Source organism: Saccopteryx bilineata, chromosome 5, assembly GCF_036850765.1.
Source record: "Saccopteryx bilineata isolate mSacBil1 chromosome 5, mSacBil1_pri_phased_curated, whole genome shotgun sequence".
Lineage (NCBI taxonomy): Eukaryota > Metazoa > Chordata > Mammalia > Chiroptera > Emballonuridae > Saccopteryx > Saccopteryx bilineata.
Window position 1 is genome coordinate 188,904,783 of NC_089494.1, and position 18,941 is coordinate 188,923,723.

At 37.3% G+C, this 18,941-nt stretch overlaps 1 protein-coding gene across 2 annotated transcripts in view; it reads right to left on the minus strand.

Moving 5' to 3' along the window:
• GRID2 (glutamate ionotropic receptor delta type subunit 2) overlaps positions 1-18,941 on the minus strand; it is a 1,655,975-nt gene that overhangs the window by 664,480 nt on the left and 972,554 nt on the right. For both annotated transcript variants that reach the window (XM_066279539.1, XM_066279540.1), the window contains one exon: positions 6,852-6,905. In XM_066279539.1, coding sequence (XP_066135636.1) covers positions 6,852-6,905 — 54 coding nt within the window. The remainder of the gene's footprint in view (positions 1-6,851; positions 6,906-18,941) is intronic.

Here is an 18,941-nt window from a genome sequence, read left to right on the forward strand (position 1 = left end):
CACGATTTCAAAAATGTTTGATAGTGATATAAAAACATGATTAGGCAGCTATTTTGTGTGTGTGTGTGTGTGTGTGTTGTGACAGAGACATAGAGAGGGACAGATAGGGACAGACAGACAAGAAGGGAGAGGGATGAGAAGCATCAGTTCTTCATTGTGGCACCTTAGTTGTTCATTGACTGCTTTCTCATATGTGCCTTGTACGGGAGGCTACAGCAAAGTGAGTAATCCCCAAAGCCAGCGACCTTGTGCTCAAGCCAGCAACCATGAGGTCATGTCTATGATCCCATGCTCAAGCCAGCGACCCCAAACTCAAGCTGGATGAAAGAGGCATAATATTATAATAAAAATTGACGAATATGTTTCAGTATACCTATATTTTCTCTTTTTTTACTTCTTTAGGATCAAGGCATATAGTTTTATTTTCCCCAAAAAAACAAAATACATGAATAATCAAAAATTATTAAGAATCAAGTCAATACATCCAAGAAAATATTCTGTTGCTGCGATAGTTTATGTAGGGTGAACCTTGAAGAGTGTAGGAATGAAAAAACCAGAAAGCTAAAATATCTGGTAGCAATACAACTCCATCCAGAAAAAGCCACTTCTGAGAACAAATCTTTTAAGAAAATTAGATCAATTTTGAATCTTTTTAGGATATCAGCTTTAGGCTTAAATTAATAGCATTCTGATCTTCTGCCCATGTTTTAATTGAATTGTTTTTTGTTTTTGTGGGATTTTTAATTTTTTTTGGTGTTGAGTTTTTTAAGCTCTTTATAAATTTTGGATATTTCTTATCAGACGTAGCAGTGATTATATTCTCTCATATCATTTTGTTGATAGTTTCCTTTGCTGAGCAAAACTTTTTAATTTGATATAGTCCCATTTCTTTATCTTTTTCTTCATTTCCTTTTGTTGAGGATATATATCTAAAAAAATATTTCTATGACAAATGTACAAAATTTTACCGCCCATGTTTCTTCTAGCATGTTTATAGTTTTGTGCTTTTCTAAAGAAGACATAGAGATGGCCAACAGACATATGAAAAAAATCTCAATGTCACTAATCATCAGATTTGCAAAGTAAAACCATGATGAGATATGACCTCACACCTGTCAGTATAGTTATCATCAAGAAATTAACAAAGAGGAAGTGTTAGCGAATATATAAAGAAAACAGGATTCTCGTGCACTGTTGATGGGAATGCAGATTGGTACAGCTACTGTCGAAAGCAGTATTGGAGTTTTCTCAAAAAATTAAAAATGGAACTTCTTTTTGACCCAGCGATCCTACTCCTGAGAGTATATCTAAAAATTCTGGAACACTAATTTGAAAAAAATACATGCACCTCTACATTCATTGAAGCGTTATTTCCAATAACCAAGATCTGGAAGCAGCCCAAGTGCCCATCAGAAGATGAGTGAATAAAAAAGCTGTGGTACATTTACACAATGGAACACTACATGACCACAATTGAGAAGGAAATCTTTTTTTTTTTTTTTTTTTTTTTTTGTGCAGTATGGATGGCTATGGAGATCATTATGCTAAGTGAAATAAATCAATCAGAGAAAGACAAGTAAGTACTATATGATTTTACTCATATGTGGGATCTAGTGAACAAAATGCACTAATAAGTGAAATAGAAGACTCATAGATAGAGCAGGCTGACAGTTGTCGGGTGTAGGGATGTTTGGTGTGGGAGGTGGAGGGATAAAGGTATGAAGATCTAACTTGGGGGGAGTGAACACACAATATTGTGTACAGAGATGTGTTGTAGAACTGGACACATGAAAACTGTATAATTATGTTACCCAGTGTCACTCCAATAAAATTCCATTTGAAAAAAATAATATAATTGCAGGGAAGAAAAGACTCTCAAAATCCAGTAGATTGGATGAGAACCTATAAACGATTTCAGAGGAGGAATCCCTCCTCCTTTTCCCATGCTTTTACTTCTTTTCATCTAACAAAGTTCCTGGCTTATAGTAGAAACTCAAGAAAATACCTAATGAATGAATCAATGGCAAGTTTTCACAAAACTATCATATCTTCTGAAGGTAGATACCTGAAACACAGGGATGCTATAATAACTTTAACAATTCTGAATAAAGCAGATTTTAACAATGATATTAAGCAGTATATTACTACATGGTGTAGTTTGAAAAGATTATGTTTTTTTGTAGTTGTTTTTGTTAATATGTTTATATTCTTCATGCCTTAGCAAAGATGATTCTTTGATGCTTCTATAAAATTTAACATTAATGCCAACATAATTATACCAACATTATGTGCAAGTGTGGAATAAAACCAGCTGTGGGCTGTATACCAGCAGGAAGAGGAGCAGAATGGAAACTCTCTGCTTGACAGATTAGTAGTGAGCAGTTCAATTAATCACTAAACTAGAAAAAATGAAAAGCATCCATTACCCATACAAGCTTTTTAAATCTCAACAACAACAACAATGACTTCTCCTTAATTGCAGAACTCAGCAGTGATTAACAGAGAATAATGACTTAAACTATTTAAATAAGATGTCTGGGCACCAAAGATCAGGTGCAGTATTATCAGGAAATAGAAGCTGCACATAACATTACACTTATTGTAGCTCTAAAAAGTGTGTATCTTCCTGTCGGAATTTCTAACTTTTGTAAAGCATAAATAAAGTGCTAGAGCATGTGCTCCGGGACCCTGAAGGTGTGATAATACTTTCATGAAAAGGCTATTCTGAGCTTCATCCACCGATTGTAGGGAAAAGATAAATACCATTATCAACTACTAACATATGATTGATTACACCGTAAGAGCTAGCACAGTGTCTCACTAGGATAGGACAGGTAATGCAAATGAAAAAATATATATATTGTTTTCAATTTTCTACATCAATTTATATCATAATTTACAACAACTTTGATTTATAGTCTCTCTATAAAAAAGTATTGATGCAATCACATTAAGTGAATTATTTTTAACCCATTTTTAAATCAGCAATAAAATAGTAGCTACACAAACCAATCTAGACAGATTCATGTTTTCCATGTTCAATTAAAATGGGTGTTTGCATGTTGTTAGGGTTTATTGTTGTTTTTACTTCTAGAGTTTATTAGCTTCCTACAAAATTTGGAAAACCCATGTTACTTCTTTTATGGGCACTACTGTAAATTATGATTCACCCATTATCAATTTGTATACACAAGGTTGTAAGTGAAGTAAAGGTAATGAGAGTCAATTTTCTGAGCATATTTCAAAGAGAATGAGGTGGCTGAATGAAATCACATGGAAGTAAAAGTGCTGACTGCAGATATAATGCCAATTGGGAGAAGGTGATGGAAACAGAAAATACACTTAATCTCAGAGTTTTAACCTATTCAATAATATAGACAAAAGTAATAACCAATAAATACACTGTGGGCTGTGAACATTGGGTTTTTCAAAAACTAGGTGGTATTGGCTTATCTAAAATAATGGCACCTCTACTCAAGGACTAGTTAAAAAGGCTGTGGGTAAAGAAGAGATTAAGAAGTACAGTAATGGTAAATGGTAGTTATAGTTATAACAGTAGAAAACCCAATTGTAAAGGAGCAGAAAAATCATTGAGGTCTTCTATTCTGTCTTCTAGATTTCTAACATTTGTTGAGTTATTTGCTGGTAGATGATTTGTTTGTATGGATGTTTTATTTGTAAAATAGTGGTTCAAACTATTGAACATTCATCTAAAGACAGCATTGGCTCTTCTAAGATTTTGTCATAAAATTTAATGATTACTTCTATAAAATAAACCATAATGTTTATGAAAGATATACTAAAATATAAACTGTTATTATTCTTTCCATGATATTCACCATCAACAAAATGCATGTCTGTCTACTCAGTCAGACCTCATTTATATAACATGAAGGAGTGATTTTTTTCTGCCGTGCAAATTGATGCACAAGCAGTAAATATATGACCACTGGTGTTCTGGAGAGATTTACGGGGTTTATGCTTTTAAGATTCAGATAGTTTTACAAGTTCTATTGGATATAAAAATTTAATTAATTCAGTTAACCCATTCTATGACCTTATCAAAGAATAGAAGAAAATGAGTATTTCCATTTAATGATTATAAGTATTAACTAGTTTGATTAATCTATGTCTCTAAGGAGACAATAAATCACTTTTTTTCCTTAGCCAACACTATTGATATTAACAAGTGAAATGACTCCAGTGTGTTTTACATTGGGATATCAATGTGATCTGTTCCCCAACAGAAGGTGGGTGTAAGACAAAAACAAGGAATTAAGATTCTACATTATAAAAAATAGTAATTTAGAAAATAATTAAGTTAAGAAAAACTAATAGGGTAAATAGCTCCCATAAGATTAAAGTTGAGGTAGCAGAAATTTCAAATATATACTCTATAAGGAGAATTATAAGTACATAAAAAAGCAAAAACAATCAAATCCTTAATCTAAAAAATACTGTTTTAAATCTTTATCATCTCTTAATAGTTGCATAATATTTAGCAAACTTAAATTTCTTTAAACCTTAAATTCCTTGCAGAAAAATAGCAGTGAAAATGTCTAATTTGAAAAGTTATCCCGCAAGTTTCTTAAGTTTCCCTTTCCCTCCCCTCTATCCTGATCCTTCATTATTCTAGATGGAAATTGAGAGGTATTAGAAAATCAGAGTGTATCAAAACTTCATTGACAAGAAATGTCACACATACACATCACCTGTGAGGATCTCAGAAAAAAACAGATCTTGATTTGAAACAAAAAGTTATAACAAGCCCTGGCCGGTTGGATCAGTGGTAGAGCATCAGCCTGGCATGCAGGAGTCCTGGGTTTGATTCCCAGCCAGGGCACACAGGAGAAGTGCCCATCTGCTTCTCCACCCCTCCCCTTCTCCTTCCTTTCTGTCTCTCTCTTCCCCTCCCCTCCCATAGCCAAGGCTCCACTGGAGCAAATTGGCCCAGGCACTGAGGATGGCTCTATGGCCTCTGCCTCAGGTGCTAGAATGGCTCTGGTTGCAATAGAGCAACACCCCAGGTGGGCAGAGCATCGCCCCCTGGTGGGCGTGCCGGGTGGATCCCAGTCAGGCGCATGCGGGAGTCTGTCTGACTGCCTCTCCATTTCCAACTTCAGAAAAATTAAAAAAAATTAAAATTAAAAAAATTAAAAAAAAAAGTTATAACAATAAATCATTAAGTTTGGCCAACCAAACTCAGGCTTACAAGATGTTTCCAGTTGTTTGTTTGTTTTTTTTCTACTGAGTTTAAAAAAAACAAACAGTCCACCAATGAAACATGGTGTAGAGATAACAACATCACGGTGGAAATTATTTATATTTTCATTTTTCTATGTAGAAAGAGGCAAATTTTCTATTCTCCATGAACCTCATTCCTTTAGTAACTCAAGTAGTATTTAATACTCAGAGAAATAATAGGTGAGATAGTGATCTCTGACTTAAATGTGCTGTGGTCGTTATTGGAGTACCATTTATCACGGCACTGTGCTAATATTATTAGATATGCCTGACCACGCGAAAATGCAGTGGATAGAGCATCAGCTTGGGATGCAGAGGAACCAGGTTTCTTAACCCCAAGGTTGCCGGCTTGCGTGCAGGCTCATCTGACTTGAGCACAGGCTCACCAGCTTGAGCCCAGTGTAAATAGCTTGAGTGTAGGATCATAAATATGACCCCACGGTTGCTGGCTTGAAGCCCAAGGTTGCTGGCTTAAGCAAGGGGTCACTATCTCAGCTGGAGCCCCTCCTGGTCAAGACACATATGAGAAAGCAATCAATCAACAATTAAGGTGCCGCAATGAAGAATTGATGTTTCTCATCTCTCTGCCTTCCTGTCTGTCTGTCCTTTTCTTTCACTCTCAAAAAAAACCCAAAAAGATTATTAGATAAAAATCTCAATTTTTATAATGAACTTGTAAGGTAAATGTTATTAGAGTTACTTTACAACTAAAAAACAGGATGATTATATTAAATATCCAAAATAATATAGCTAACCAATTTTCGAGCCAGGACTGATCCAATCTTGCTGACTACAAAACTAGAATTCTTATCAAAAATGCTATTATTTCCCCTGAAACAAAATTTATTGTTCTTTAATTCAATATTTAGTATCTAGTAATAAATAATACATATTTTATTCATAAGTAATAGATTTGGCTGAATGTCAGGTATTGTTGAGGACAAAGCCACATGATCTCATTTATTTGTCCATGACTAATCTACTCATTGTCCTTTCGGAATGTGACTGGCAGGTGCTAGGAAAGAATGCACTTCACAAGACTCTCATATTGCAATGTATTTTTAGTCTTATGTATTGCCTTTGCAAGAGTCAAAAAACTTTCAAAAGTAATTTGACAAGTTGACGGATTTTAAAACAGTTGTATTCCAAACAGTTGTATTCCTTTATGAAAGGGAAAAAAAAAATCTGTTCTTGTTTATTCATATTCCTATGCTGAACTACTTATGGGGGGGTGTATATAAAAAGTTCCAGAAACAACATTAAAATATAAAGGGAACACTGCACTCCACTGGGAGGAATTCACTTTGCTTACAAAGAGGAACTGTACTTTTTATAAAGATGCTTTCCTGAAGCAGGCATGTGTTCAAATGGAAAAGGCTAAAAGATACTCAGTGGGGAAGATACTCTCCATTTATTTTATTCATACAAAGCCCTTTATAATTAAAAATAATTCTTTATCCTAATTTTATTTAACAGAATCCACTCAGTAAGCTGGACATTTATATTATGTTGTGTTTCTGCTTAGAAATTCAAGGCCATAGGAAATACTGTGACTATACATATAAAAACAGCACCCAGAGTTGACAATAAGGTTTAGTTGGTTTTACCTCATTTATAATGATCCAGTGACAGTCAAAAGCAACCAAGTTAGTCTCCACAACCTAGAACAGAAAACAAACCAGCTATCAGTCAGTATTAATTATGAAAAGTACACAAAGTTAAAAGGCTATACTTTGCAAAAAGAAAAAAAAAAAGGAATCACATGTTAGAAAGGTCATTATTCAATTAAGATTGAAAACTGTTAGCCAAATGCTACAGATTCAAGCATTTGTGTTTGGATGTATTGAGGCAGTATAGACTTGCTAAGTAAGATAGAAAACATAATTATTCAAAAGCATAGAAAAACAGGTTTCAACTAAAAATAATATAACACTGTGTAGTTGTTTAACTGAAAGTAGAGTTCAAATCAGATTTCTTATTTCAAATACATCTTGATAGCTTTTCCTATTATTCACCTAATAAATACCTAAATACATATTCCTCTACAATCATTCTTATTTTATAACACTTCCCTGTTTATATGCTTGCTATTGTCTTGTAAAGTATACTGTTCTTTGTTCTGAATAGCATTGTGCATATAATCTAAGGAGATCCATTTGTTAAATTATCTGAATTTAAAAGTTAAAAGCAATAAAAATTATATTAGCATTAAGTATTGGGTGGGTAATTTCAGTAGCTTTCAAATTACTAATGACATGAACGAAAATAAAATGTATGTAGAAGGAAATGTAAACAATATATAGGTAGCAATTATGGTGACTAACGGATAAATCAATTCGAAATGATTCTTGGCTTAGGTCAAAAAGTAAGCCGTGTGTGTGTGTGTGTGTGTGTGTGTGTGTGTGTGTGTGTGTGAAGTAAAGGTAGCTTTTGTATGGGAGTTTCCATTCTATCCAATCTTATCATACACATTTTAAGACATGTTCTTGTAATTCATACAATGGGGCACATAGGCATATAATGGATGAGACTCGTGTTGTAGGAGATTATTCCATTACTTTCCACAATAATATCCAAAGATTGAGCTTTGAATAGAGATGCTTTCTAATAAATAGCAAGGAATTTTTAGAAAGAGTGAATTGCGTTTTGGTGGTTAGTCTTTTGTACTACTGAAGAAGTATCTACTGAAAGAAATATCCAATCACAAGAAGTACAACTGCAAATATTTATATATTTCTTATATGATGTAATGCTGTCTCAAAATGTAATTATTTGCAGAATATCTGTTTTTTAAATTTTGGTATAAATTTTATATGATTTTAATATCCATCATATTGGTTCCAATGATATTAATGAGATGCATAAATAATATATGATCATAGAAGTTATCATATATTTTCTATTTTAGTTATATCATCATTTTTTAAATACACACAGGTTCCACTTATATGTGAAAGTTAATGTAGCAGATATAACCCATGAAGCCTTTTAATTTTAGCTAAAAAAATCACTTTATACCAATAATTGCAGCCTTTATTTCTAATTTTATGATTATTTTTCTTTAACTGTCTCAGTGACAAATAAATCATCAGTAATTTACTAACAATAAATAGTGTTAGAAAATTAGTAGAATTCCATAAGAACTTACAGAAATATAAGTCAAAAACTCAAATATAAGAAAAATAATTATCTGGATAAAAAGAAAAGAAATCTGTTATAGATGAGGAAGAAATGACTCAAATATGAAAAATAGGCAAATTCAGGAAAAAGAGTAATGAAAGCCAAGCTATAGATGGAAAGTATTTCTGAAGCAATAATAGTAGTAGAGTGAAAAGATGACTTAATTGAGTTTAAATTGTTTTCATCTGTACCATGTGGCCAGATTAAGCAAAATTCATGCTATGGGAATTCTGCATTAAACTATAAAACTTAATAAATAAAAATTGTTTTGTGCAACAAAATTTATGAAATTAAGTAGAAGGTAACAGTTACAATGAGAACTTATTGATAATTTAAAACTTACTCATCTTTCACATTATCTGTCTTTAAATGGACTTACAGACAATAGCGGGAAATACTATACCAGGGGTCCCCAAACTTTTTTTTTTTTTTTGGTATTTTTCTGAAGTTGGAAACAGGGAGGCAGTCTGACAGACTCCTGCATGCGCCCGACCAGGATCCACCTGGCATGCCCACCAGGGGGCGATGCTCTTCCCATCTGGGGCGTTGCTCTGTTGCAACCAGAGGCATTCTAGCGCCTGAGGCAGAGGACATAGAGCCATCCTCAGCGCCCGGGCAAACTTTGCTCCAATGGAGCCTTGGCTGTGGGAGGGGAAGAGAGAGACAGAGAGGAAGGAGAGGGGGAGGGGTGGAGAAGCAGATGGGTGCTTCTCCTGTGTGCCCTGGCTGGGAATCAAACCCGGACTCCTGCACGCCAGGCTGACACTCTACCACTGAGCCATCCAGCCAGGGCCTGACCCCAAACTTTTTACACAGGGGGCCAGTTCACTGTCCCTCAGACCGTTGGAGTGCTGGACTATAAAAAAAATATGAACAAATCCCTATGCACACTGTACATATCTTATTTTAAAGTAAAAAAAAACAAAACAAAATGGGAACAAATACAATATTTAAAATAAAGAACAAGTAAATTTAAATCAACAAACTGACCAGTATTTCAATGGGAACTATGGGCCTGCTTTTGGCTGAGATGGTCAATGTCCGGTTCCATATTTGTCACTGATAGCCATAACAAGTAATGCAAGTGTGCATCAGTTAGTCTAGATCTGGTTGGAGATTTCAGATGTTTCATTCTGGAAAAAATCTGTTCACAGACCTAAGTGCTGCCAAAGATGGTTGCCATTTTGAGTGCATAGTTCCTGAGATTAGAATATGTCTCAGAGGGGAGAGATACATAGAAATTAGGCAAGCTGCTTGACTTGAATGCATTTTTCAGAGAGTCACAGCGGTGGGCCTCTTCTGTGGGAAGCCCACTGCTGCATGTTTCCCCTATTATAAGACACCTCCTAAAAATAAGACAGCCCCCATCTTTGGGGGTTAAAATTAATATAAAACAGGGTCTTATAATAGGGGAAACATGGTGTGTAGTAATGTAGGAGGAGACTTTTGGGCAAAGGGAGGTTATAGGGGCCATTATGTTGTTGTACATTTGGGGGAGTATGGGGGCCATTGTACTGTGTAGTAATGGTTATAGTGCTTTGCCTTTCTTCCTACTTCTGCTGTTACTTCACACTGCTTCCGGTGGTGTGGGGTGCTGCAGCCGCAGACCGGATGTGTGTCATATGATGCGCTTCTGGAGCTGTGATGCATGCATCCCGCATCACTGGAAATAGTACTGTATGTGAGCAATGCCATGCTTTGCGGCACCGCCAGATACAGTACTCCACATATAGCATCCGCATCCTGTGCTCCTCTCACTGACCACCAATAAAAGAGGTGCCCCTTCTGGAAGTGCAGTGGGGGCTGGATAAATGGCCTCAGGGGGCCATATGCGGCCCACGGGCCATAGTTTGGGGACCCCTGTATAGGTCACAGGTTCAATCTTGTGTTACAAGAGAGAGAGGAAAATATCTCATTTAAGGCCCTAATTCTAATCACTCAATAACTTTCCTTTTCTTAGAGTCAGCAGGGAAATAATCTCCTCCCACTCCTGTCTTTGGTTTTACTCACAAGTACTAAAATATAAGACATTTAGCAGTATAAACTTGAAACAAGAAAAAATTATTAGCATATTACTACATTAAAGAAATAAATCACTGCCCTGGCTGGTTGGCTCAGTGGTAGAGTGTCGGCCTGGCATGTAGATGTCCTGGGTTTGATTCTTGACCAGGGCACACAGGAGAAGTGCCCATCTGCTACTCCACCCTTCCCTCTCTCTTTTCTCTCTATCTCTCTCTTCCCCTCCCAAAGCCAAGGCTCCATTGGAGCAAAGTTGGCCTGGGCACTGAAGATGGCTCCATGGTCTCTGCCTCAGGCACTAGAATACCTTGAGTTGAAATGGAGCAATGGCCCAGATGGGCAGAGCATTGTGTGCTAGTGAGCTTGCAGGGTGGAATCTGGTTGAGCACATGTGGGAGCCTGCCTCTCTGCCTCCCCATTTCTCACTTCAAAAAAATTTTTAAAAAATTATAAAAAGAAATAAATCACTTATTACAATAGCACGAAGTCATTCAGCAGACATCACTAACCATTACCTGATGTGGTATTGCACTCAGGTTATCTCATTAACCCTGAGATAAACCTCTGATCTGTTGAGACATTATTATATTTTGGATCTACTTGATACAATAATTTAGCCTTTCTAATCTAATATAATTTTTTTATTAATCTCAGCTATGGCAATTTTTTAACCTTAATAAATTTTAATAACCATACTCAGAATAATTTTAAACTATATGAGTTTATAAAGGCATGATTTCAAAACTATGTAATATGTAGTTGTTGGCCGTTTTGTCTTTTTTTTTTTTTAATTGAGAGATGGGAAGGCATTAACAGACCCCTACATGCATTCTAACTGGGATCCACCCAGCAAGCTCTTACAGGGGGATGCTGTGCCAATCTGGGGCCACTGCTCCATGCTTGTCAACTGAGCTATTTTAGCACATGAGGCAAGGCCACAGAGCCATCCTCAGCACCTGGGGCCAACTTGCTCAAACCGTTTGAACCATGGCTGTGAGAGAGGAAGACACAGAGAGAGGAGAGAGAGGGGAAAATGAAAAGGATGGAGAAGCAGATGGTCACTCCTGTGTGCCCTAACTGGGAATGGAACCTGGGACTTCCACACTCCAGGTCATCATTTCACTGTTGAGACAAATGGCCAGGGCCAGGAATTTGTTTTTTTTTTAACAAGCCCATTTTTCTTTGGAGTAGGGAAGCAAATTATACTGGAAAAGTAATTTTAAAAAATTAGATCACTCATCCTTTTAATTATATACCAAATTGTACATGGATATACAACTAAAATCCTTGTGTTAGTGTGACATCATGTATTAAAGCCTCAAAAATTTTTACTGCTATGTTGTACACAGAAAGTTAATGGTTGCATGCATTATCTGAGAAACTGTTCACTAAAAGAGAAATATCATTTCTTTAGGTCTAGGGGGAATGAGCAGAAGTGGGGGAGGTGCGAAATCAAGTCTTGTCAGGAAGACAAGTGATGAGTAAGGACAGACCATCTGTCACTGGCAGGAACTTTAGAACTTCTGAATCTTTAGAAAAGCCTCATGATTTATCACCATGTCTTCCGTCATTTGTTCTCAAATCTTTAGATGTGCTAAATATAAGACAATCTGAGGAAAAGAAACTACCAGAGCATGTACCTCACTGGTAATAAATGTGAAACAGTTCTTCTGAGCACATAGGACAATATCACTGACTAAACTATAAAGAGCAACATGTTGTTTTTCACTCCACCTTGTGGCTTAACTAAGTTAACATTTCTCTGGTAGTAGGATGCACTAAATATTACACATTGATGCAAAGGGTTCCAGTGCTACGTGCATCTGTACCAGCAATGATATCAGGTGTTTGCTACCTCTCCCTGCCCATTCCAAATCGCCAGGTGGAAACCTGTGAGTGGCACATCTGGGGAAGGACACCAGCAGTTATCCTGAAGCAAGAAACCAGAGAAATAGTAAATGCTACTTTCTTCCTGTCTCCGCATCGGGAGCAAGTAATACTACAACTTCTATCAGCAGCCTTTCTAGAACTGTATTTTTTCAGGAAATGGCTGCTAAAATTTGTAACATCCTATAGCCAAACAGATTCAGAAATGCCAGTTACAATAGGTAGGTATGTAGATAGTAGGTAGTTATTAACAAAGGAAAGGAGCAAATGGAATCAGACATTAAGCCTGATTAACTAGGAAGGGGCAGTTTCACAGACAACCATTAGACAGCTGCATCCTCCAGCAAAGGGACTTAATACCTGAAAAGGTAGGAAAGACTGGTTTTCTGATATCTACAGGGAACAACCAGTTCACTGGCTAGATTACCAGTAGGAGAGATAAAACAGTAAAGGGGAAATTCCTTTGCTAGGTGCCTGTACAGTAAAAGCCACGGTAGCCCAGCAGGAGATCCTTCTACCCAGCACATGCACAGTAGAAGCCAGATGACAAAGCGGAACTCTGAGGCATGCGCAGTAAGAATCAAAACAGCAACCACAAGGGGAGAAGTCTAGTCTGGGAAAATCTGGGAAAAGGATCAAATAGGATAAGGGCACGAAACACAGAAAATCACCCTTAAACCCTCTAGGACTTGGATTGGGGAACTTTAGTTAAAAGCCTTGAGTGGATGTCTCTTGGATGGAAACACCAAGAAGCTGTGTGAGTGAGTGACCTTTGTGCAAATACAGAGGAATGCATGAGAACGGGCTTTAGAAAATTAGCCTAGAGGTTCTAGATTGCCCCTTTCTTTGTGCTTGTAAATTACCAAACGAAAAAGAATGTACTGACCCAAAGTAGCCCTTTCTCCATGTCAGCAAAATGGCCATTATTCATTATTTTCCCTTATGACCTAGCCTCCCTCCCTTGTAATCCTATTACCTCTGTTCTGCTCCTGATCAATAAAAGCTAAGGGATAAGGAAATCAGGAGGTCTTCTTTGCCTCCCTTGCCAGGCCTCCCCCTCTCCCTCTTGACATAAGTTTGTGTCTTGAGTAGGTTTTTTTTCCACGTGACACTGGTAGTTCCCAGTGGGCTGTAGTACTATAATCCAGGAATGAGATTGGATGAGGGGAGGGCCCAGCTCAGCCCCTGGGAAACCTGAAAAACAGGTTGGACAGTTTGAAAGACAGTTTGAAAGATAAGCAACTTTCAAACCAAGAACCTACTGTAAATGGAGGATTAAAAAATATATGGAGATGCTACTAGACCCTGCCAACTCTCTACATCCCCAAGGGTGTATTATTTCTTTTCACCCCTATGTGCTCTTGAAATTTTTTTCTCATGACTCCACAAGGACCCACTTTGTCCAGCAACAATTACTGCACTACTCTTCAAAGCTTTAACAGGTTAATATCAACAACAAAATATAGTTAACACATAAGTAATATTCATATTCATTATTATTTCATATATTATTTGGGGACATATTATTTTCAGACTTATGAGCTTGAGCTCTAAAATCAGACAGCCAATGCCTCAATTTTCCTACAGTATAACTTTGAACAAATTGCCAACCCTGTAAGCCTAAATTTTCTCATTTGTCATGAGTTAATGAAAGTGACCACATGATAGAAACACAACAAAGATTAAATGCAATAATGCTACACTATGAATTCTCAATAAATACCATTTCCTTACATTAACTAGTAAGTTTTATGGAACTCTAGGAGAACATACTTGGATTGTAACATACTTCAAATAGATTTGATTGCAAAAATAATTTTCCCCATTATTAGTCTTATGGGATTAGTACTTTCTAAGAAATGTAGAATCAATGTTAATTTAGCCACATATTTCTAAAAGTTCTAAAATTTTGTTGAAATGACATGAGGAGTTTTATAATTTTCAAATCATGGACTTACAGTCCTAGCTAGTTAGCTCAGTAGGTTAGAGCTTTGTCTGAAAATGCCAGTGTAGAGGGTTTTATCCCAGATCAAGACACAGATGGGAAGCAACCAATGAACGCAGAACCAAGATGAACAACAGATTAATGCTTCTCTCTGCCTCTCTCTCTCTCTCTCTCTCTCTCTCTCCCTTTCTCTGTCTCTTTAAAGCAATCAATAAACATAAGTAAATAAAATGAAATCATGATCTTATAATATTCCTTCAGAGAATACAATGTTTTACAACAAAAACACTGCATTACTATATTTTCTGTAAAACCCAAATGCATATATAATAGTTCTGACCACATAATGATATATAATGATACTTATTCTTATCTTTTAATCTTTTTTCTTCTTTTCTAATAAAACAAGTCAAAACAAAACAAAACAAAACAAAACCATTATAATCTTCAGTAAAGTATACAAAAGAGTATATTAATTATAAAGCTTATAATGCGTAGATTTTTAGCAAGGGATTCATGGATTTACAGTATAAACTCTACATCCAATTGTCTGAGTGTCACATATGACTAAATGTGCTACCACAGAGTTCTGCTTAAAAACCAAAAGCACATGCAATTAAACATAACACTCTCACAAATGCAGAGTGGCAATAAAACACTCCAGGCTTCTTAAGGTATAGTAAAGGTCATGTGACCTGGGGTTATTTTCCATTGGTTGCATTTTGATTTTTTTTCCCCCTCACTAGAACTGCAGCCACAATATAAGGAAATGCTGGAGTTTTATCTGTTCAGATTCCACTTTTAAATTCCAAATATATCCAGCAGATGGCACCAGTAATCCCTCGTGCTGCTAGTGGGCAGCCTGTGGATATTATGAAACAAGTGTCTAGTTTGCATTTCCCCTTGAGCTCAGCATGGATCCCAAACACTCTTCTGTTCTTATCCAAGCAGCCACTATCTGCCATCCCACTCTGTGCTTTTCGCTTTAGAATCTCTGCTCTAATCTACCAGCTGGAAGACCACAAATACACTTTCATCCAAATCCTCTTGCCATTACTGCCAAAGTTATTTCATAAACGGATATGCTAGAATTATTGTTACTGCTGTGCAGTTGGGTCTTCCCACACCCCCTGGGAGATGGAAATATGCCACCGCTGAGAACTGGCCAACAATATGCAACCTGCTCTGCTTCTTAATGTGGAAAGATGGGTGCTAACTCAGGCAAATAGAGACTGCCTTCATTATATGGCATAGACCCACCCTCCAGTGTCCCCCATATTATTGAACAGAAATTGAACAGTGATTAACAGTGAATTCAGGATTTCAATACTTTGCCTGATGAGGATATAAATAAAGTTTTGACAATTATTTTTTGTACAGGGGATCACTCTCTTAATGTTTTAATCCTTTGTGAGTTTCTGCTTGCATTGGGGTTCTTTTAGGGTATCTGTTGTAGTGATTAAATGTACATTATCCCAAAACAATCAGGAAAAGCAGTGTTTGTTGAATGGTCACTCATTCCTTGCTCTGCTTGTTTTGCCCTATGCTAACTTTTTGCACAACAGGGTATTATATTTATGATATTTAATTAATTTATTTTAATAGTTACATAAACATTGGCAGAGTAAATTGATTCTTAAGAATAACTGACAAATGATTATGACTTCTTCCTTAGAGTTTGATCAGGGCTTAAAATCACAATTTGGGGACACATTGAAAATTAGTTGCTAGGATTTATGAAATAAGGCTTTCTTGCTATCTTGAAGCAAATAAAGGGGTAAACGCTTCTCTTTTTTTTTTTTTTTTTTCATTTTTCTGAAGCTGGAAACGGAGAGACAGACTCCCGCATGCGCCCGACCGGGATCCACCCGGCACGCCCACCAGGGGCGATGCTCTGCCCACCAGGGGGGGATGCTCTGCCCATCCTGGGCGTCGCCATGTTGCGACCAGAGCCACTCTAGCGCCTGGGGCAGAGGTCACAGAGCCATCCCCAGCGCCCGGGCCATCCTTGCTCCAATGGAGCCTTGGCTGCGGGAGGGGAAGAGAGAGACAGAGAGGGAAAGCACGGCGGAGGGGTGGAGAAGCAAATGGGCGCTTCTCCTATGTGCCCTGGCCGGGAATCGAACCCGGGTCCTCCGCACGCTAGGCCGACGCTCTACCGCTGAGCCAACCGGCCAGGGCGTAAACGCTTCTCTTATAGTCAAGTCTATTGATCACGTCAAAATACAACATAAAGGCCCTTCACAACTGGGAACTTTCAAGCCTTTTCTTTGTTCCTTTTGATTTCTTCTCTGTCCTCTCTCCTTGACAAAGTATTTCTCAAAATTCAGAGACTAAAGCAAATGTCAAATCTGTTCCCACTGCTACCTTCCTAACCCTGGGCAGTATGGTCCTGACTCTTATGCTCATTTGACACACTGAAAAAACCTTTATTCCAGCCTTGATTAAATTGTGTATAGTTATGTAACTGGTTGTAAAGACCATGTCATGTGTTCTATTCCCCCTTATTCCCTCTGCCTGCTTACCAGCTGGACTGGTTTTCTTGCTGGTCTTCAGTACCAACTTTGCTTTGCCTACTGAATTGCTCTTCTGCCCGGGACATTCATAGAGCCCTTCCCTCATTTCATTTAGGTCTCTTCATAAATGTCACTTCAGGCTCTAGCTGGTTTGTTAAGTGAATAGAGCATCAGCCCTGCCTATAGACGTCCCAGGTTCAATTCCTGGTCAGGGCACACAGGAGAAGCAATCATCTGCTCTTCTCTCCCTCCTTTTCCCCTCTCTTTCCCTCCCCCACCTTCTCATCCCACAGCCAGTGGCTTGGTTGGTTCAAACAACAACAGCCTGTGGAGCTGAGGATAACTCAGATGGTCCAAACCTCAGCCTCAGTCAGTAAAAATAGGTTCGTTGATTTGAGCATCGGCCCCAGATGGGGGTTGCTGAGTGGATCTTGGTGGAGGTGAATGCCAGAGTCTGTCTCTCTATCTCCCCTCCTCTCACTTAAAAAATAAATAAATAAATAAATAAATAAATAAATAGGTAAATAAATGTCACTTCTTTAGGCATGATGAGGTCACTCATTATTGCTCCCCCTATGCATTATCCACATAAGACTAACAGACACACACACACACACATGTGCACACTTATTTACTATTTCTTTCTGTGAACTAGGATATAAGCTTCACAGAATTATATTTTTAGTCACTAATCAGTCTCTTAAAATAATCGTGACATAGAGTTTTAGTAAAATAAATGTTTGCTTGTAGAAAAAAAGATAACTACATAGCCCTAATGAATGTTTGTACATCTGTGTATATTTCTATCTCCCCTAGAACTAAACAGTTTAATAAACTTATCTTAGAAGAATTCACTGGATGGAATTTAATTCTAAGTGCTTTTATATCTATAACTTATTTAATGCTCATAATTTTTTTATGATGTAATTAGTATATTTATGTCTACCTTATATATAAAGAAACTGAAGTAATTCACACAAATCATAAAGCCTGGAGTGGAAACCAGAATCAATAACTAGTAAATATTCTTCCTACATAATGTTTTCATAGCCCCCTTTCTCCAAGTTTCATAAACTATCATGTTTTCTGCAAAATTAAAATAATTACAATCAAAATAAATATTGTAGACAATGGTGCAGTAAACACTGGACTTTTATGTATTTAAACTCTACTATGTAACTTATTTGTATCTACTATATACACCTTTGAGAGAGAGAACGAATGGATCTTGAAGAATTTGTGGCCCTGACCTGTTGGCTCAGTGCTAGAGTGTCCACCCGGCATGTGGAAGTCCTGGGTTTGATTTCTGGTCAGGGCACACAGGAGAAGCGCCCATCTGCTTCTCCACCCTTCCCCCTCTCTTCCTCTCTGTCTTTCTCTTCCCCTCCTGCAGCCAAAGCTCCACTGGAGCAAAAGCTTGGCCCGAGCACTGAGGATGGCTCCATGGCCTCCACCTCAGACACGGAATTGGCTCCTGCTGCAGCGGAACAATGCCCCAGATGGGCAGAGCATGGTCCCCTCGTGGGCATGCGGGTGGATCCAGGTCATGCAGAAGCAGTAGTCTGTCTATCTGCCTCCCACTGCTTCTCACTTCAGAAAAATACAAAAAAAAAAAAAAAAAAAAGACTTTGTGAAATGCAGGTGATTTCATTTATCATTCTACTCCATGACCATTTGTCTTGAGTGGTATAAGAAATATGCTTTTTTTTTTTATAGTGAGTCTTAGTTCCCATATTCTTTCCAGAATGTGAGTAACTTGTTATACTGATTAACTTATTAAATACACACACACACATACATATACAGTGGGCAGCTGATGCTTAACTGGAGAAATAGTTACCTGTTCCTGCTCTCTTATCAAACCAAACTTTTGATTGTCACTATAGGACGAAGAGCCAAAAGCTTCTAGCAGAATAAATGAACAGTGAGTCTTAGGTATTTTAGCAATAAGGCAATTAGAATCTTTCTACAGTTAGTTAATTAGTTTACTTGTGTTATTTGTATAATTTGGCTGTATTCTGGGTTATCAATAGCATATCACTGATGAAGTCACTAAAATGGCTGTTTATTACTCATTAAAAACATTCCTAGTTCAATATTTCTGTTATTCCTTGGCTTTCCTAGTATCTATTGGCAACTCTGCTTCTATA